At 36.9% G+C, this 21,194-nt stretch overlaps 4 protein-coding genes and 1 pseudogene across 4 annotated transcripts; 3 read left to right on the top strand and 2 right to left on the bottom strand.

The window, feature by feature from the left end:
• The first annotated feature begins 429 nt into the window (after positions 1-429).
• LOC110417274 (putative polygalacturonase At3g15720) lies at positions 430-3,144 on the top strand. Its single transcript, XM_021429534.1, is given in 11 exon segments — positions 430-474; positions 598-711; positions 829-969; positions 1,062-1,205; positions 1,553-1,570; positions 1,572-1,580; positions 1,652-1,859; positions 2,155-2,236; positions 2,369-2,477; positions 2,611-2,727; positions 2,869-3,144. Coding segments are annotated over 11 exon segments (1,221 nt in total). The 5' UTR covers positions 430-471.
• A 1,264-nt stretch (positions 3,145-4,408) lies between these two features.
• LOC110416459 (Pentatricopeptide repeat (PPR-like) superfamily protein) lies at positions 4,409-8,246 on the top strand. The gene is made up of 5 exons (XM_021428457.1): positions 4,409-6,299; positions 6,767-6,919; positions 7,021-7,092; positions 7,549-7,732; positions 7,961-8,246. The coding sequence occupies exons 1-4, from the start codon at positions 4,524-4,526 to the stop codon at positions 7,657-7,659; spliced, it is 2,112 nt and encodes a 703-aa protein (XP_021284132.1). The 5' UTR covers positions 4,409-4,523; the 3' UTR covers positions 7,660-7,732; positions 7,961-8,246.
• A 222-nt stretch (positions 8,247-8,468) lies between these two features.
• Positions 8,469-13,683, bottom strand: LOC110416750 (Zn-dependent exopeptidases superfamily protein). The gene is made up of 11 exons (XM_021428818.2): positions 13,340-13,683; positions 12,275-12,332; positions 12,085-12,195; positions 11,722-11,859; positions 10,993-11,062; positions 10,854-10,909; positions 10,600-10,725; positions 9,806-9,945; positions 9,283-9,355; positions 9,114-9,188; positions 8,469-8,935 (listed from the first exon to the last, which is right to left on the bottom strand). Exons 1-11 carry the CDS (start codon positions 13,477-13,479, stop codon positions 8,621-8,623), a joined length of 1,302 nt encoding a protein of 433 aa, XP_021284493.1. The 5' UTR covers positions 13,480-13,683; the 3' UTR covers positions 8,469-8,620.
• A 675-nt stretch (positions 13,684-14,358) lies between these two features.
• On the bottom strand, positions 14,359-17,367 carry LOC110416307 (epi-neemfruitin B 7-O-acetyltransferse L7AT pseudogene; annotated as a pseudogene).
• Positions 17,254-20,045, top strand: LOC110416308 (uncharacterized; the record flags this gene model as incomplete). The annotated part of the gene is made up of 1 exon (XM_021428271.2): positions 17,254-20,045. A coding segment is annotated over one exon (1,098 nt), but the record flags the coding sequence as incomplete, so codon positions are not given.
• Positions 20,046-21,194: the final 1,149 nt, after the last annotated feature.

Here is a 21,194-nt window from a genome sequence, read left to right as displayed (position 1 = left end):
AGAACACTTAAAAAAATTTAAAAGCAAAAATAAAAAGACAAACCAGGCCTGATAGTAGTCTAAAGAGGCTGGTTTCACAAGGCAACCCATTGGGTAAGAGATTGGACCTAGGCCCGGTAATAGGAAAACCTGGCTGCAAGATGGGCCATAATGTATTTTAAGTAAGGCCCAACAACAATAGATAATTTGGATTTTATCTAAATTTATTAATCCGTCTCAAAATAATATCACGGATAAGATATGCTGATGTGGACATCACCAATAAATCTTATCTATTAAAGAATCTTTTTTTTCAAATAAATTTATTACCAAATTTAACTTGTAAATAATTAATTAAATCTCTCAAAGTTAGGAGTTAAATCCATGCATGCACACCGCTATAAATAGCAAAGAAACTAGCTAGAAGTATCACAAAACCCTACTCATTACTCTCACTTACCAATCAAAGAAAGAAGAAAAGCTTTGAGTGCGATGGTGAGAAGCCTTTCGAATTTAGAAACCTCAATAACATTCGTGGCTATGTTTTTTTTTTTTTTATGAATGTGTACATCATTCGAAGGTTTTCTTAATTATTCCTCTTCTTTCTTCTCTTTGCAGGCGATGTTTACTGCTTTTATGATCTTTAGCTTTGCTCTTGGGATTGCTAATTGCCAATCCCTTAATGTCACTGATTTCGGAGCTGTTGGTGATGGAAAAACAGATGATTCGCTGGTAATTAAAGAAACATTTTCAGTTTAGGTTTTGAAGCACGTACATTGTTCTTCTTAGTATATTTGAGAAAAAAAAAGAATTAATTAATTTGTGTGTTATATATTTTTGCATGTGTAGGCTTTTTTGAAAGCTTGGAAGGCTCTTTGTGCAGCAACTAAAACACCAAATCCAACCTTGGAAATCCCTTCGAACAAAACTTTTTTGTTGAAGCAAGTTCAATTCTCCGGTCCTTGCAAGTCAAATAGCATTCACATTCAAGTAAACTATATATTCAGTTTTTCACATCTCTTTTATTGATGAATAATCTTTTTGATTTTTTTGTACTGAAATAAAAATAATGTGTTTGTCAGGTCCTCGGAAATATTGTTGCACCAAACAATAATACTTGGACAAAATGTGATAATGGTTGCTGGCTGTGCTTCTCAAGTGTAGCTGGTCTTACAGTCGATGGACCAGGACAGATCGATGGCAAGGGTGCTCCCTGGTGGAATAAAGTATGCATATATACTTAATTACTTAGTATTTTTCTGTTCTTAAATATTTACTTAGTTTTTATTCTCATGAAAATTAAGATAAAAACTTTGGTTTTTGATTTATTTTATGTTAAAATTTGAAAAAAAAATTATAATATCAATATTCAATACTTTTTAATGTAAAAAATAAAAAAAACTTTGTAATATAGAAAAAAATAAAAGTATCAGATGTTTTCAAAAGATACTTAATTTCGGAACATCCACAAAAGTAAAGATTGATAAAAAAAAAGGCGGAAAAAGTATATTTTTATTTTGCATTATTATTGATTATAAACTAATTAATTATTTATTTTTTTTTCAATTTTCAGACACCAAAAGAGTGCGGACGGACCAGCGGTAATAAAATATTTTAGATTAATTATATAATTTATTGCATAAATCTTGTTAATATTAATTTATTGGTGCAGGTTATCTCGTTTCACAAATGTGATAATCTTAAAGTGCATGGGATCACTTCTTTAAATAGTCCAGGGAATCACGTTAGCGTGAATGGCAGCAAGGACGTGAATATTTCTCATATTCAACTAATTGCACCCAAAGACAGTCCTACCACCGATGGGATCGACATCTCTGCATCCTCTTCACTCCAAATTTCAGATTCTTTCATTGGAACTGGTATTTGTATAAAATATACTCACTTTTGAACCTCAATTATTATTTTTCTTCCTTGTATGAATAATTTGAATAATACTTTTTAGTCATTTTTCTTTTTTATATTAAAAAACATTGAATATTTATATTTTTTTTTCAATTTTCAATATATAATACATTAAAATCAAAAATTTTATTTTAATTTGTATGAAAATAATAATAATAATATAAAAGACAAAGAGAGCAGGAAAGTATTACTATTTGCAATAATATTTTGATTTTTATACCTTTAATTTCTAAAAAATTTTGTATAATATAGGAGATGACTGTATCGCTATCAATGGTAGCACCTCCAACCTCAACATCACAAGTATCACATGCGGTCCTGGTCATGGAATAAGGTAATTTCTCATTAATTTCCTCTATTTAGCCTTTTATATATTTCTTTGTAACGTAAAGTAAATTAATGATTACTATACTTAATAAGAAGATTCATGTTTTCAATTGGTCAAACTTGTGCTCCATCATTGCAGTGTGGGAAGTCTTGGGAAAAATGGAAAATTCGACACGGTGGAAGAGGTACATGTGAGGAATTCTACCTTCAATGGAACACAGAATGGAGCCAGAATCAAGACATGGGCGGTAATATTTTTCTTCCATAATAAAATATATCAAATATAAAGATAAATATAAATATAAATTTTCTCTTTCTTTTAATAGAATTAATTAAAAATATCTGATCGCTATTCTTCTCAAGCATTTTTCTTTTCTACAGGGAGGTTCTGGGTTTGCAAGGAATATTTCCTTCGATGGCATTCAACTTGTAAACGTTCAAAACCCTATCATCGTTGATCAACATTACTGTCCTCACCAAACTTGTCCACCAGAAGGGGTAATAATAATATAAATAATAACTTCTCCGGAAAATTTAATTTATTTTCTTTATATATATTGAAATAGAAAATATAATTTGATGAATAATGTATTACAAATATTTGGTCTAAACCACCAAAAAACAAATGTTTGCATGCAGAAATCAGCTGTGAAGATAAGCAACGTGACGTTCAGTGGGTTTCAAGGGACGTCTGCGACTGACGTTGCTATCAAACTGGATTGCAGTAGCATCGTTCCTTGCACTGGTATAACTCTGAACAACAATACCATAACTTCGTCAACTCCAGGAAAGAATGTTACATCTGAATGCAATAATGTTCGAGGATCTTCTACCCTGACCAAGCCTATCGTTCCTTGCTTAGCACCGAAATCAAGAGAAAATTATTATGGAAAGTGGAAGGGACGACGTATCTGAGCCGTGAAGACAATGTTTATTATATATAATAATATATAGATCATTGATGAATTTATTAGATATAAATCATTCCTTGACTTTGATTTTTATATATTTGGAAATAAAGTTTAATTAATATCTTTTTAGTTAGCTCGATTAAATAATTATATCTATATATTATAATTTTAAAATATTCAACTGTGATTGTTTGATTCATCAAAATATCTACCATTACTTCGTAAATAATCAAAGGTAACTTTGAGAGCAAGCTTAAAAAATAAGAAAATGAGGAGAGTAGACTAACAAAATTGTTTGAAGATATTAACCAAGCTTTAACAGCCGATAATGTTTAAGTACACCGTTATGTATACGTTCTATTGTACACTTTAGAAGCTTAAACACACTATAATCCTTTTATAATTAGAAATGTAATAAAAGGTTATTTTGATCATTTAGCTTGAGCCTAAGTTTTTTTAGGAGGTTTTACAATATTATGTATATTTTCTTTAAACCCACTACTTTGATAAATTATAATAAAAGATATTTTTGTTGTTTTATTGATTATTCATTTGTTATTTTAAAATTATTATTACTAATCAATCATTGAAATAATATTAAAAAAGTAATTTTATTCCCTGAATTAAACTATATATCTTGTTATTTTATGTTATTTTTACAGAATGATTATTTCATTATGTGAACTAAATGTGTTTTTTAGTGATTGATATTGTTTAATTAACTAAATTAAATAATTTGACTATATATACATATATAATTTTGTCAAATATTGTTTCAATACTCTTAAAAGGATAAAACTCCATTACCATTAAGTTCCCAAGTTCACATCCAATGACATAAATTAGAATGAAAAAGATTGTTTCTTTTCTCTTTTAACTTCTCCAAATGTCAATAATAATAATAATAATAATAATAATAAAGAGAATAGATTGATAAATTATCAAACTTGTCATGCAAAATATTGATAAAAATATCATACTTAATTATTTTCTTAATTGCTAATAATGATAAAAGAAATTATGACCTGAAAAAAAATCTAATTATATGTCTTTCGGTGGAATCACTTAAATTTTTATAACATGGTTTTGATAATTCTAATGAAGAAAATTATACTATTAAATTTTTTATCATCTTTTGAAGATATTAATGAAAAGGAAAAATCTCATCCGTAGCGGATCCCGTATGGCGCGAGTAATTACAGGATATACACGTTATATTTTCTTTATTAAATAGTCATGCATTTCCAATTTATTGTTAATTTGAAAAAAAAAAAAATCTGCTTCGGCACGGTCAGCACCACAAAACTAACCGGCGAAGAACCGATAAGGCAAATTCCTTCGCTCTTCCTCCGAAATCCTAGCAACGCAGAAAAAATAAAGAGAATGCTCCTGCTGCCACCACCACTCCCCGCTCGCTTCCCCTCTATTCAACTATCTTCTCCAATCACACGCCTCCACGTCAGTCTCCAAACATCCATCCACACGGCTGCCGCCGCGACAGCCGCGGAAGCCTCCATCAGCCTCTCAATCGATAAAGATAAAGATAGAAACAGGTATGGCGATGAAGATGATGACCAAAGCGATGTTCTTTCTCTCCACAAGCGCCGTTACGACTTCACTCCACTGCTCAACTACCTCTCCAGGTCCAACTCGGAGTCTGACTCGGACTCCGACTCAGCCTCACCCACTTCACTCGACCCTATCGAGTTCCAGCTGGCCGAGTCATACCGCGCGGTACCTGCTTCTCTCTGGCACTCTCTATTGAAATCTCTATGTTCCTCTTCTTCCTCCTCCTCCTCCTCTTCTATCAACTTGGCGTACGCCGTCGTTTCATGGCTTCAAAGACACAACCTTTGTTTCTCCTACGAGCTTCTCTACTCGATTCTAATCCACGCGCTTGGCCGCTCCGAGAAGCTGTATGAAGCGTTTTTACTCTCACAGAGGCAGACCCTTACTCCCTTAACATACAACGCCTTAATCAACGCCTGCGCACGCAACAACGATCACGAGAAGGCTCTTAATCTGATGTCAAGAATGCGTCAAGATGGTTACCAATCGGATTTCGTGAATTACAGCTTGATAATTCAATCTCTCACAAGAAGCAACAAGATTGATTCATCTCTTTTGCAGAAGCTTTATGGAGAAATTGAGTGTGATAAAATTGAGGTCGATGGTCAGCTTTTGAATGATATAATCGTTGGTTTCGCTAAAGCGAATGACCCAAGCCGAGCTATAAAGTTTTTAGCTATGGCGCAGGCAATTGGGTTGAACCCGAAAACGGCTACTCTTGTGGCGGTTATATATTCGTTAGGCTGTTGTGGGAGGATTGCGGAGGCTGAAGCTGTTTTCGAGGAAATGAAAGGAACTGGATTGAAGCCGAGAACCAGAGCTTATAATGCGCTTCTCAAAGGGTATGTGAAAGCGGGTTCTTTGAAAGATGCAGAGTTAGTTGTATCCGAGATGGAGAGAAGTGGGGTTTCACCTGATGAGCATACTTATAGTCTTTTAATTGATGCTTATGCGAATGCCGGCAGATGGGAGAGTGCAAGAATTGTTCTGAAAGAGATGGAAGCGAATAATGTGCAGCCGAATTCTTTTGTTTATAGTAGGATTTTAGCTAGTTATCGAAACAAAGGAGAATGGCAAAGATCGTTTCAGGTTCTGAGGGAAATGAAGAGTAATGGGATACAACCTGATAGGCATTTTTATAATGTGATGATTGATACTTTTGGGAAGTATGACTGTCTTGATCATGCAATGGATACGTTTGACCGAATGTTATCAGAGGGGATCAAACCGGATACTGTTACTTGGAATACGCTTATAGATTGCCATTGTAAAGCAGGGCGGCATGGCAGAGCAGAGGAATTGTTTGAGGAAATGAAGGAAAGAGGGTATTCACCATGTACTACTACGTATAATATTATGATAAATTCATTTGGAGAACAGGAGAGATGGGACAATGTGAAGAGCTTGTTGGGGAAGATGCAGAGTCAGGGTTTGTTGCCTAATATTGTGACGTACACCACACTTGTAGATATATATGGAAAGTCTGGGAGGTTTAGTGATGCAATAGAGTGCTTGGAACTCATGAAGTCTGCCGGGTTAAAACCTTCCTCAACCATGTATAATGCCTTAATAAATGCCTATGCACAAAGGGTACGTTATCCTATTTTTGCTTCAATATTCATTTTCCAACACTATGGCATCTATACCATGTATATTCTCCATCATTGGGAGGCTTAGTTGGCTGTGTCACTCATAAAGCTTTTTTGAGTTGGTGATTTCATCGTAGCCTAGACTTCTTGACAATTTTGATCCTCTTCAATATGGTCTGTATCTTGAGAATTCTCTTGCATGTTTCCTGTTTAGTCGGAAATTGTCAGGCAAAGTCGACCAGATGTATGTTGGCAAGTGAGTCAAAATCTTAGACAGTTGATTTGGTCCTATGTTTTCGCGATGAACAAAAGATACTAGTCTAATGATCTGCTTGGCACAAAGACTGCATTTTCTATTAGCCTGTCAGTTTATTATTCTACTTAAAGTTTGAGGTTTAGCTAGAGCTAGCTCTATTGGATGAGATGTATCGAGCACAACTTACCATCCTTCTGTTTACTTTTGAACAGGGTTTATCTGAGCAAGCAATAAATGCATTAAGGATTATGAGAGCTGATGGCCTAAAGCCTAATCTATTGGCTCTCAATTCACTAATAAATGCTTTTGGTGAGGATAGAAGGGATGTTGAGGCCTTTGCTGTATTACAATATATGAAGGAAAATGTTAGTACCCTGTTACCTTTGTTTGCCTGCCTTGAAAATATTAGTACTATTCTTTCTAAGTGATACTTATGACATTATTATTTGGTTCAATTTATATACAGGATGTGAAACCAGATGTAGTCACCTATACCACACTCATGAAATCTCTTATACGTGTTGACAAGTTTCATAAGGTATCAATTAATGTGTCCTTATGGCTACGAGAATGAGATATTAGCCTCTGCTTCCTGTATTGCAAGTAATATTTGCTGTGCTTTTTGTCTGCTTGGCCATTTGGATTAGTTGCCTAGTGTGTTTTCTTTTTGCAGTTATTGTGTTCTTGCTCTTTCATTTAACTATAGTTATTGCAGATTTGAGTATTGGTAGTGAAGTCACTCTCAACAGAAAGCAACCATAAACTCGGATCTTTTGTTCCCACATCCATCTCTCCCTCTCTCTCCTCTTTGCATATAGCAACATTTACTAGGTGTCCTATTCGCTAAAATCTTGAAAGACCTAATAGATCTGTGATACTGATCCTGATTGTTGTTGCTACTACATTTCTGTAATTCATTGCACCATATCATCTTTTAATAATTGCAACATTTATGTCTTGTTATTTAAAGATACTCTGTATGGTTTGGGTTCAGGTCCCAGCTGTCTATGAAGAGATGATTTTGTCTGGCTGCACTCCTGATAGGAAAGCTAGGGCAATGTTGCGGTCTGCTCTGAGATACATGAAGCAGACAGTGAAGTCATAGATGACAATCAATTGTCCATATAACTAAAGCAATTGATGACGGAACCAACCGATGTTTGAGTTATCAATTTGAGGTTAGTAGCCGTGGTCTTTGCCTGATGTATGAACGTTTCATATAATGCCATCTTGGAAGCAAGCAAATTTTTCAAGCAGTTTTGGCTGACAAGGGCCTTAAATTAAAATGATCAAAAAGTAGGTCTGTGTTGAATTGAAAGTGAATGGGCACTCTTCAGCCATGCCATTATGTAGCAAAAAATCATGATAGTCTTCTGCTATATCTGTAAATTGGTTTCTTTTTGCAGGGACCTCAGTTCATGCTGCCAAGCAGGGTCATCCTCGTGTGACTCTTACGAGTGATTGAACTCCAGGAGCCGTATTCCAAAGCTTGGAATGAGGAAACTTGTCATGTCAGGACTATCATACGTTAGACATGATGAAGGCCATCCCTCTCTTCTTTTCATTTAGGATAGAAACAATTTTTTTTCACCATTACAAATAGAAACTGATTCGTTGCCTGTATCTTGTATTATATTTCAAAACAATAACCATTCTATATAGAAACCAATATCCAGCAAAGCAGTGATGAATGTCTTAAGACTCTGTTCTCCCTCTCTCTGTCAATGTCAGTTGCTATGAACCTTCTGGCTGCCCGCAAACTACCTCAAAATTATCAAAAGCTTGCACGCACTGTCTTGTGGCTTAATCCCAAATGACAGTGATCTCTTTACTAGAAAAAATTACTAATAAATAAAAGATTGAAATCACGTTTCCATAGCAGCAAAGCAAGCATTAGCACTGATACCCAGCAAAGAATCGTCAAAAAATATCTACATTATCTAAGAAGAATGTAACCAACACGTACAAAAATATCTCTGTTCACTTTTGCAAATCACAGCATACATCTTTATGGACCAAAGAATATTAACATACAGCTCTCTCTCATTTGTATTCTATGTAAAATGTCAAAGAGGCATGGCCGAAACAATTTGTCTGCCACCCTTACTTTTTGAAATTCTGGAACAGAACATGAACAGTAACAGTACTGAGGATAACAAGAAAAGCCTGAAATATGTTCTTATTTCCTGCATTCCAACCTCAAGCACCTCCATCTTCTTCCCGTATCTGTTTCTCCTCCCCATTAAGTAACCATCAAGATATTCATCTATGGATACCCATTTCTCCAAATTAGATACAGCAGCTTTGGTATGGACATCAAGCTGACGAGGTAATAGCTTAAAAATTGTGAAAAAAGCAGCAGACCAGTCATTGACAACTCTCTGAAAACCCAAACAAAATCTTTGTTACCGAAAATAAACCAATCACTTTTATCATCAATCAACCATAATTTCCTCTAGTAGAAAGAGTTCAAAAACTTGTAAATATATGTGAACTTATATTAAGAATAACAAAATGAAAAAAAAAAAATGCGTAAGCAATTAAGGCAAGGTAACATACCTTGAAGGTGGTATGGTCAACTGGATTGAACATTTTAAAGCAGTCTTTTGTTGATGCTGTACCATCTCCATAGATCTGTAACCAACATGCAAGGTATGGCTCTATTAATGAGGTGAATTTGCTTTAATTAACTTATTATCTGAAAAGAGAGTTTGCATTTCGAAAATACCTCAAAGGTGAATGCCATGGGTACTCTTGCAACATCATACATGTAATCTGTTGCTGTCCCGTGTGCCAAATACCTGAAATTAGTAACATTCATATTTTAGTGGGATCAGATTGAATGAAAACAAGAAAAATATATAAAAAACACAGATTTCGTTTTTCTTTTATTTTTGGTGAGGAAACCAGAAAGATTGCCATTAAAACCCCCATTTGAGACTTTTAATCTCATGCCGTTGGTTGCATATATGTAATTCACTGAACTATAGAGTTGTCTAGTATACAAAACGAAGCATTTCAAGAATGAAGTCATTGGCATGAACTATAAATTACTTGTACAGGATAGAAATATTTGACAAAAGTTGGCTTCCAAAAGACAAACTTAGAAGAAATGATAACGAAGCTGTAAGAATGATTAGTTGCCAATGCCTATACCTCAAGTTCTTGGAGTACTATAAATATACATTACATACTTAAGTAGCATGATGCTATCACAAGTCATCAGTGCTTCAAAATAGAGAAATACAAACCCGACAGAACCTCCACCAGAACCAATCATGCAACGCTTGTGGCAATGAACTTTATTCAGTTCTTCAAGCAACAATCTCATTTGCTGTGATGGCAATCCGTCAGGCGTTGTGTTTTTGTGGTCATATGGCATAAATAGTGCCTACATGAATTATAATATAAACCAAGAAGATGTCATACAGAGCACACCAGATCGATCCCTAAGAGAAAAGAAAAGGACCAAAAAGCTAAAGCAAGCTTGAGCACCATTGATTAGGATATAAGTGAAAGAAATATCTCAAATTAACTCTACCAAGCCAATATATGTTAAATTCAGTCCAATCAATTCATACTCGAGCAGAGATGGCAATTCTTCCGCAAAACATACCGGTGTTTGATTCAAAAACTGAACTACAAGCAATCAGAGATACGATAACATTATAAAATGCAAGAATCAATCATCTTCTGACAGGATATTAAATCTTTTATTATACGCTCTTACCAACATTATCCAAATTCTACATCCAAAGTTTTCTCTTGATTAGAAAGATCATCTTTCCTTTATGAGTTTTTATCATGTATGGTTGCATATTGCACACTAACTCCATTAATTCTTCTTGACAAAACATTTCAGGCTAAAAAAACAATGCCTTGTACTACATGTGAATATTTCCGAGAGATTTCAATGTCCAAAAAAGAACTTTAAGGCTGCAATTCTTAGGGAAGAACGGCTTCAGCGTTGAACAATAGTTAAGGCAAAAATTGGTAAATGAAGAAAAAAGAAGGAACTGCTAACATGAATTTCAGGATCACTCACCTCCATCCCAGAGTGTACATTAACCCATAGGTGAGGATCAAATGATATGGCAAGTTTCCGCATGATTTGGGTTTCAGGCTCACTAAAAGCAGCACTTCCAGGATTCTCTTCATATGGATCATAGTCCTATAATTGAAGAAAACATTCAAAAGTAAAACCTTATCATGAAATTGAAGATAAAACTTAAACATGTAACTGCAGTAAGAACTATACGAAATAGGATTTGCATGAAGAAATTGAGAGGTATGATGAACCTTCTCCTTCTTTCCCCAATCTACACTCCAATTCCGGTTGAGATCAACTCCTCTCCCTGCCAAAGAAATCAATTTAGAAAATTTTAATTCTTACCAAAAGGTCATAGATATATTATATTTATAAGAGAAATCATATTACCATTTCTCCTTTCACAAAGATCTCCTTCTTCAACAAGCTTCCGGCCATTCAAGTTTTCCATTGGCACTACCTGCCATATTATTTGACATTAGCACTCAAGTTACTAATGGTCAATGTACTATTTCTCAAAATAAGTAAAGAAAATCAGGCAATTTTTTTATTATTTTAATTTTACAACATATATCCTGCATCACATGTTCATAGAACATGTATGCCTGATTGGATCCTAGGAGACATATTACCAATTGAGAATCAATCTAAGAGGGTAATAAATTCGCAATAATTATTGACTAGTTAACCAGGGAGAAAAAATAATGATCTTGCAAGTTATAAACAAACAAACAAGACAGAGGAAGCTTTTCCTTAATAAGATTTGCTGTTAAATATGTAAGACCTTTTGATGGCAAGGCAGATACCACTGATGAAACTCTAATTTTCACAAGAAATCAAAGAAAATGAAGTCTAAATATTAAGAAATAAAATGCCACTAGGTGGCGTAGGGGGAGAAAGGATTTTGAATATTGGAATCTATTCTGGAATTCATGGCAGAGGGCCATACAATGATAACTAAAGTTTATTCATACTTCCTCCTATAGCAAGCTTATAATTGAAGTTTGAGATTAACTAAATTTGCATAAACAAACTCCCTTTACCATACAGAAACCAGTTACATTCATATTGTGGGAAAACAGAAGCCAAGAACTGTTCTTGCTAGTAAATAGAAATTACCTTTATAACCAAATTATCAAGGGCACTATTTATGGAAGCTCGGTCCATCTTGGTTAGAAACTGTTCTTCACTTAAGATTGACAAGATACGCAATGCCAGTTCAGATGTGATAAGCTCCCTCCCATGCTGCCCAAAACTCTGGAAGACAAGGAATCATCTGTCAAGAACACCAGCAAATACCAATCTGAGATCATCTATTAACTACATATCAAATTAGAAACAGGGTTCACAGTTACAGTGGTTGTATGCAAATTTAAGCATTAGATTCCCATCTGTTAAAATCTTTAATAACTAGAAAGCAAAAACATCAATTTTTCTTCCTATACTACTATTCAGTAAAACATGATTATGCAGGAAACTTACAAGAAGGATCCGGAACTTTGACCTCTCATCACTCTCTTTCCTACTTCGACAATAAGTAACAACAGTGATCTCTGCTCCGTAGCCTTTGTTCCCAGCTTTAATTGTTTCTACCTGTTTATAGTATGAATTATTATAAACCAGATGACAACAGAATAATTGTTACCAAATATAGAAGTTGTAGTCCACATACAGTAAATTTGTCAGGGTGTCGATGGACCAAAGACTTTATCTGTTCAATCAAATCATTACTGCAAAACAGTATAAAAGTAAATTAAAACCCCCATTCTAGTAAAACAAGAAATCAAAATAATAAAGCTCTAGAATTCAAACTCCAATCACACACCCGATTCAAAGATTGAAAAAAGGCAAACATATGTTTGGTTCTGAACTAGATCCTTGACATGTTAAGAAACTTGGTAAGTCATAAATTTCAACAACCTTTCCATAAAAAAAAAAAAAGTTTCAACGATCTAGACTAAGATTAGCTCATTTGGATTTTCAGGCTATTCTCAGACTGTTACTCTCATGTCATTAATTCTAGAGATCTAAATAACCAGTTAACCTTAAAAACATGGCAGAAAGTTCAAAATCAAACAATCAAATATGGTCTGGCAATTTTCACCATGCCAAATTAATCTAAAAAAATCGAGGATATCCATGAAAACTTTGCAAAGCTAGTCTGGCAAGCTTAAATTTACCATATCTGGAAAAGTTCAAATTACAGAAGGCTTTAAATCTCTGGTTGCAAGGAAGATCAGACGGCCAATTTGATCACAGAAGACTAAGGAAGAATCAAGAACACATTTTGTTATAGAAATCTCCCTACTTGAATCTACTGTGGGTTTCTCTTAGCGAACTGAATTTCAATCTTATATATTTCCGCAGGAGTTTGCAGCAAACCAAGTCTGTTTTATTATTTTTGGTTCAAAAGATTCATTCAGCGATCAAAATATTAAAGAAAATTAAAATTAGAATATTCTGCTTATTGATTCCTGGGAAGGTAAAGAACAAAAAAGTAAATATCAAGCAAGTTCGAGATTTTGTCGTTAGACTACTAAGTACCAACACGGACGGAAATGCTAAGCTTGATCCTTGATGCACAAATTTGATTATCCTATATTCATATTAAATCAAACGCCGTACAAAAGGAAGGAAAACAAGTGAAAAACTTTACCAATTGTTTCTCGAAATTCAAAGACATAACAGAATCTTGAAATTTCCACACCATGAGAAATAAACTGATGAGAAAACATACCTTGAATGGTAGAGATCGCGGTTGATGGGGGTAAATGACGGTTGGGTGAGATTAGTATCGGCGTAAACGAGGGAGAAGCTTCGCAAACAAGCAAAAATGGAGAGGAGGAAAGAAGACAAGAGGAGAAAGGAACCACCCATGGCCAATGGAACGACAAGAAAAAGAAGAGAAACGCTGACGCTGCTGGTCTGGGGCAGGTTTCTGTCTTAATTTTCATTTCATATTTTGTAGGAAGAAGAAATAGGCAAAAATAAATAAATGATTCCTTTCGCCGCAAAGACTTTTGTAGCTTCGGCGATGAATTGGCTGCAGAGAGAGAGAGAATGTGCGGTTTTGTCAGTTTGTCTCCTGGATTTTCCACGTTCAACGGCCTTGGTTTTTATGTTATTTTATTTTATTTTTTGTTTATTACGAGTGTCGTTGATTAATTAATTAATTAATTAATTAATTTCATTACTTCCATTATTTATTTCCATCTCGCCGTGACAGGGTCGGTAAGCTCTTCTGTGATCGGATTCCAGAAACGGTTAATTAATTTATTCCTTAGTTAATAGTAGTAGATGGGTTATTCCGAACTTAATATTTAAAATATCTGAATCCGACTTTTAAATTGGATTAAAATTTTATTTCTCAATAAATCAATACTTAAGATCTGGTTATTAATATTCGAACCTAAATTTGAAATAACAAATAAATTTAAAATTATATTCAAAATAATTAATAAATTTGTCCATTATTAATTATTTAGTGGAAGATACATAGATGGGCTGCTGCAAGCTTCGGAGCCCACTATATGGGCCTGGTCTGTCCGTTGCCTTTTGAGCCTGAACTTCTCAAACCTGATTAGGAGGGTTTCAACTTGCATGTGGGTGGCCCATTACTACTTTGGATGCTGAACTAGCGTCTTAGCTTCTCACGGTGACATGGCCATTAGTAGATGCTGCTATTTCATCCTTGTGTTAACATTTTTTATTTTTTTGGGATGATGGGCCATATATGATATTAAAATGATATGTCTATTGCCAAGCTCCAAATACTTGTAATTTACAATTGGTATAAACATAGTTTAGTGCATTTTTCCTTGCCAGAAACAAATTTGATCCTTGCCTTTGGAAAACTGTTACTTAGGGAATAGACAACAATGACCAAAAATGAGAACCGGCGAGCTAAATCAGAGCCGACTTGCTGATCATCAATGGACTCGGATCGAACATAGCCAATCTGAGGAGCTCCTCATCACGTTCAAGTATTGCCATGTCTTGTTCATCCAAGGTCACCCATGCTTCTATGCCATCGCCAAATCGTGTGTCAACCAGAATGATGAGATTCATGTACACCGAATGTTCCATCCCAAAGCTACTGACCCATGCAGGTTTTCCCCAACCAAAATCAGCTTCGTAAAACCCAAACTTACACCAACTGCTAAATCCAAAATGGTCCAACCCGTCTTTGGAGACCAGATCACCTATTTCTCTGAGAGTTTCACACATTAGAGATTTCCCTTTATCATCTCGTAGTTTCTTTAGAAAATCACCATCAACTCTGGATATTGCTTCCCTCACCCGTCCTACCAAGTCAGGCAAATCTGACTTGTTCTCAACCTTGCTTTTCGCAGATGCAATCCAGAGGAGATTTCCAGTAGAATTCTCCGTGGGCTGCACCATTCTTCTCCGTAGATTTACAAGGTGGGTTAATAAAGAAGGCCTCTGAAAACCATTTTTTTCTTTGGAGGCAGCCATGGTGCACTTCCATAAGAAAGCTGAAACAGCCTCAACGCGACTAGGGCATTGGAGGCCTGGGATGGTAGCTTGGGCCTTGAGAGCGGCTATTGATGAAGCACCGAATATCATTCTCCTAGTAACACTCTTGCCTTTCTTAAACAAAGAACCCCACATGACCAGTGATGAATCTCTAAGCCACAAATCATCTGTGGGGAAGAGAGACGTAGCGATAAAGTTGGGATATATAGCTTCCTTACAGCCACAAGCTGCTGCAGTCCATGCTTTGAGGAAGGTGCTCAGGGCAGCACCGTCAAGAATCTTATGTGAAATGCATATGCCAATAGCAATACCGCCACACTCGAACATGTTTACTTGAACATTGGTTACATAAGCTCCTGCAGTTGGTTCGTCCAAAATGAACTCACGGGGAAGGAATCGAGGTAAAAAGAGTAGGTCAGGCTGATTAAGAAACTCATTGAGACGACAGTTTACTCGAGCTTCAACAAAATAAGCTCCTTGATCATTGCACTCGATAGAAAGATCATCTCTGATCTTTCCTGCAAGAGGGAAAAAGCTTGTTAATGTGTTTGATAAAGATTTCTTCAGCAGCTCTAATCTGCTAGGAATCTCAAGATGGCTAGTGGACTCATCCGTAGGATAAAACAGGATGATTGGAGCATATGAAGAAGGAATAAACTGGTCCAAAAGTGAGAGCTTGAAGATTTTAAGGTGTTGAGGTGTAGGAGAGGATGGTTTTATGTGTTGTGTGGAAATGATTTCCACTTCCATTTCGCAATATTTTACCTTACTCCCACTTTGATGAAAGGTTGAACGGGTTCAACCTGCCTTTATATCTCCGAAGAGGAACGCCTTTTTAGTGTCAGATTAAGCACTCACTAGAAAGATTCTTCTGTTGTCGTCTACTCTAATTTCGTAGTCGAGGCGAATCCTTCAATGCTAGATACCGCCCCTTCAGAAATTGGTATATTGGGATGATCCTTTCCCACCCTTACTCATTAGCATTCCTAATGCAAATGAGGATTAAAAAATGGAAGTCCAACTGATCAAATAAAAGAAACTAGAACTAGCTCAAAATCTGATCCTATGGGCTTTTCTGATTTGATGGAAATGTTGATGAGATCAAGGCTGCCGACCGGACACCAACATGCTAACAGAAGCGTATGACGGATGCGTCATCTGATCTTCCATTCTCTACGGGCTCTGGGACTAGGCTCATCCAAATAATCCCTAATAATTTGCTCCGATCTCGCTCCAGATCCAGATCACCAACTGCATCTCCTTGCAGAACTAGTTCCTCGATCTCGATCTAAATCTCCCTAGCAGCTTAATCAAAAATGTGAAGGAGCTCCTCTTGTCGGTTAATCCCAGCTTTAGCCTACCTGAGCTCCAACGGGGCAACTGTTTCCAGATTTCCTGCATGTCCAAAAGTCAGCATCCTTTGTATCAAAGTGCCGCCGATTACCAAAACTCTGTTCACCTTAATGAACAGGATCCAGTAGCCAGAGTTTCCTAGTGCACGATAATCGGTAGGAGCAACAATTGTGCCGTCAAGTCGAACTGTAATAGATCTCAGATCGAGTGTTAACTTCCCTTCAGTGACTGGAGCCTCAAGACTTTCCCTCGGCAAGCTGGTACCATCCTCAAGAATGGTTATATCGTCATCAAAAACCGTCCGTGCAAGGTCATGATCTAAACCCCGTTCTCCTTTGTCATCAAACTTGTTTCTGGATTTCTGTTTCTTGTTCGATCATTCATGGTTATTTTCTCTATCTGTTGATGATCGATTAAGTATCTACTTACTGGATTCATTAGGGAGAGAAAGAATGGTGTGGGAAAATTTATGTAATTTTCAGATACAAGATCTACACTGAATTAGGCCCAATAATGGCAATGTCAACCTTAGTCATTAGAGCAGAAATAACCTGTCACCGCCACCAAGTTCAGTAGAACCAGCCAGTGCTTCTTCTGCAACAATCCAGATTTACAAGCAGAGCAGTTGGTTTATACTGCTCAACCAACTTCTTGCTGAAGAAACGGACTCTGTTCCAACCGCTGGAAGGTGAAAAAAAAAAAAAAAAGATGAGAGAGAACGAGAGAGAGCGAGTGAGAGAAAGAGCCAGTATGCGGATAGGCGGGATGACCGTCGAATGGGAGCTGCAGAAAAGATAAACACGAAACAGAAGGGAACAATGGAAGGGAAAAAGATGGGAGAACACGGATTTTGATAGGTGGAGGAAGACTGTTTTCACAGCTTTTGTTGATAATGTCAGTGTGAGAGTTTTGTGGAAGGACTTGAAAGCTTTCTTCGACCAATTTGGGGTGGTTGTAGACATCTACTTACCTAGAGTATCAAGGAATAGAATCGCACGATATGCCTTTGTAAGGTATCGATACAGAGTGGAGCTAAACAGAGCCATTGAAATGGGTCAGAACAGAAGGTTGGATGGTAGGGCTTTAAGTATTAAAGAAGCCGATAAACCAAAGGAAGGCTCGTACAGAGCAAGAGGAAGACAGGCTAGGGACTGGCAAGAGATGGGGGCAGGGAATGGAAGGAGAACCTTTAGAGAGGTGGTTACCAATGGGGCGTTTTACTGTGATAATGCAGACTCAAGGAAACCAAAGATGGAATACGGAGACATAAAACCATTTCAAGAACCCAAGGAACCAGAAGGAATTAGAGTGCCTATTGAAGCCGATGAAGTTGAATGGGTACAACGCAGCGCCATAGGTAACTTAAGAGAGACTGTAAGTTGCATAGTCATTGAAAGCTATCTAGCTGGTGAAGGGGTAACCGCAAGGGTGAGGCCGGTTGGAGGAATGAACGTATTGGTCATTTTTGATGATAGAGAAGAGATGGAAACTCTTTTGAAGCATTATTTTGAAATTTTTGAAAAATGGTTTCAGGAACTTAAGCCATATAGCCTTGAGAATGATGAGCGGAGGTACAAGGTTTGGGTGAAAGTGGAGGAGTTGCCACCACATTTATGGAACATGAAAATCTTCAAAGCGTTAGGTGAAAGTTGGGGAAGATTTATCACAGTTGATCAGGCAACGGAGAAGAAGAGCCGGTTGGATCAAGCAATTATAAAGGTTGAGGTGACTAGTAAAAGACGGGTCCCGGCATGCCCTCAAGTGATAGTCAATGGAAAGAAATGTATCATGAGAGCAACAATCATAGAAACTGAAACAATGGATATTGATCAGAAAATTTTACCGGTGATCGGAAGGAATTTGGAGAAATTGGAGGAATTGAGACCATCAAAGAGTTAAGAAAGTCAACAGGCAGACGAAATGGGGGCTGGATCAACAGTCCATGGGATGGATATGATACAAGTCAGAAAAGGGAGGGTTGAGATTAAACCTGGGGAAGATCAACCTGACATGGTGCTAGAAAGTAGAACTAGCATGACTAGGCAAGCAGAAGGTTCCAACAGCCAAGGACTCAGGGTGGGACTGAGGGGACCCACAATTTGGGATGGAGACAAGGAGAGGAAAATTTGAAAATTCAAAGGTTGAAAAGGTTGAATGGGCTAAAGAAAAACAAGGTGGTGAGAAAGGCTTGGCAAGCCCAAGAAGAATAGTAGAGCGAAACAATAGGCTATTTGAGAGAGAAAATGAGCCCAATGCAGGAAGAGGAGGGATTGAGAAAGAAGAGAAGATAGAGCTGGGTCAAAGAAAAAAAGGAATAGAGATAAAGGAAGGAAACAGTAATCAAGATGGACTGGGAAAAGATAAAGAGAATGGGTCCAAAATGGGAATGGGCAAAAAAGAGCATAGGGAGTCCAGCTTATTAGGAGAGGACTTCAAACAAAGTTCACCACAAGGAAGAGAGATGTTTAAAGATCCAAATCAAAATGGGATATGGAGAGGATGACGTTGCATAGCAGTGGGGACAACAAAACTTGGTGGCACTCAGGGGAGGGAGATAGGGGGGTGGATAGCGTTTCGCAAGTTTCTGAAGAAGTAAAAAGTGTGAAAAAAGATGGAAAAAAAATCCCTGAGAGAGGGTTAACATTGAAAAAGAAACTCAAAGACCCTGGGTTAACAAGTTCAGGAGATGTTGTGTTAAGAGACCTCAAAAAAGGAGAGAATGGAAAGAAAAAAAGAAAAACAGGGGTTTTAATCAAGAAATCAGCATCATCAAGAAAGGTAGATAAGGCCTCCAGCTTGCATGAAGAAATACTCAGAACAAAGAAAAAAAATCCAGAGTTGAAGGAGATGGATCAAGAAGGAAGCAGCCATTGGGCAGAGTCTTAGTCGAGCCAGAACCAAAAAGAGGAATCAGAAAACCCAGCAGAGAAAAGCTTGAAAAAGACAATTGACCTTGTGAAGATAGGGGATAGGGAAGATGGAGATAGACAGAGGAAAAAGAAGTTGAAAGTAAAGAAAAAAATAAAAAAAGCAGCACAAGAAGGGAATGAAGTTAAAAAGAGAGATGGAGGACAATGTAGTGTATCTGGTCTCAAACAGGATATTGAACTCAAAAATGAGGCAATGTGGAGGGAAGCTCTTGCAACAATGGATGTGAGTACTAGTCTTGGGCTTGAATTCGAAGAAGAAAGAGCAGAGGTGATCAGGACATTCAAAGAACTGGTTGCTCAAGATGGAACACCAGACAAAGGGGGAAGGTAGAGACAGCTAAGAGATGTCAAGGTGAGTTGGGTTATCCTATTTTCAATGATTATATTATCTTGGAACATAAGAGGCATGGGTAGTGGGGAGAAAAAGAGGGCTATGCGAAGGTTGATTAGGAGAAATAAACCGAACATGGTTTCTATCCAAGAAACCAAGATGCAAAATTCATATGAAGGAATGTATGAAAGACTATGGCCAAGAGATAAGATTAATGGTAAGACAGTTCAATCAGTTGGAAGGTCGGGTGGATTGTTATGTATGTGGCAGGATAATTTTTCTTACTGGAAGAGTGCATTATCCATAGGAATTATATCTTATTGATTGGAGAAATTAAAGCCTCAAGGATAAAATGTGGATTTGGCAATATCTACGCTCCTAATGATGAAGGGGAGAGAAATGGCATTTGGGAAGAAATCAAACAGATCATGGGAGGGGCAGGAACTTTATGGGTATTAGGGGGTGACTTTAATGTTGTAAGAAATGAAGAAGAGAGAGTGGGCAGTGGGGAGATTGGGAGAGCAGCAGCTAGTTTCAATGAATTTATAAATGAAGTGGGTTTGGTGGACCTCCCTCTGGGGAGGAAAATTCACATGGTGTAATAACCGTGAAATGCCAGCTTATAGTAGGTTAGATCGTTTCTAGTTGACGTTGAGATTCTGGATTCGGAGGCCACTTTACTTCAGAAGTGTTTGCCTATTTCGTTATCTGATCACAATCCCATTGCTCTTGGGCCAGGACAATTTGATTGGGGACCGAAACCTTTCAAGTGTTTTAATTATTGGCTGGAGGAAAAAAGTTTTAATATAGTGGTGAGAGAATTTTGGATTCAACAGGCAAATAATCAGGAGAGTCCAGGGATGTGGAGGAAGCTTAAAGGGCTAAAAAGTGTTTTAAAAGACTGGCATAGGCAAGTATGTGGCAACACAGAAGAGAAGATTTCCAAGCTGGAAATGGAACTTCAACACCTTAATGAGAGATTACAAGAAGGGGAGGAAAGGAATGGAACCCGAGAAGAAGTAATTTGCAAGAGAGCTGCATTATGGGACTTGTATAGACGAGAGGAAAGAGAGTGGAAGCAGAAATCAAGAACAAAATGGGTGTTAGAGGGAGATCGAAACACAAGATTCTTCCACACAATGGCGTCGATAAGAAGGAGGAATAATTACATTCAGCAACTTCAGGTTGGCGATGTCGAAGTAAAGGATCCAGAAAAAATTAAGGAAGCAGTGGTGAACCATTATACTGAATTTTATAAGAGTAGGAAGGTCCTAGGCCTTAGAAGTTTTGGCAGGCAGTTCAAAAAGTTGAGTGAGGAGGCTAAGCTTTTCTTAGAAAAGGATGTAACAGAAGAAGAAGTGTGGGATACGATATGTAGCTGCGATGGGAATAAGGCTCCTGGACCTGATGGCTACAACATTAATTTTTTCAAAAATCAGTGGCAGTTGATTAAGGATGAGGTCATGGTTAGCTTAAGGAGA

Source organism: Theobroma umbraticum, unplaced genomic scaffold (genome assembly GCF_002168275.2).
Source record: "Theobroma umbraticum cultivar Fairchild unplaced genomic scaffold, ASM216827v3 scaffold_51.0, whole genome shotgun sequence".
NCBI lineage: Eukaryota > Viridiplantae > Streptophyta > Magnoliopsida > Malvales > Malvaceae > Theobroma > Theobroma umbraticum.
The sequence above is the reverse complement of the archived record's forward strand: the minus strand, read 5'-3'. Positions and strand labels throughout refer to the sequence as shown.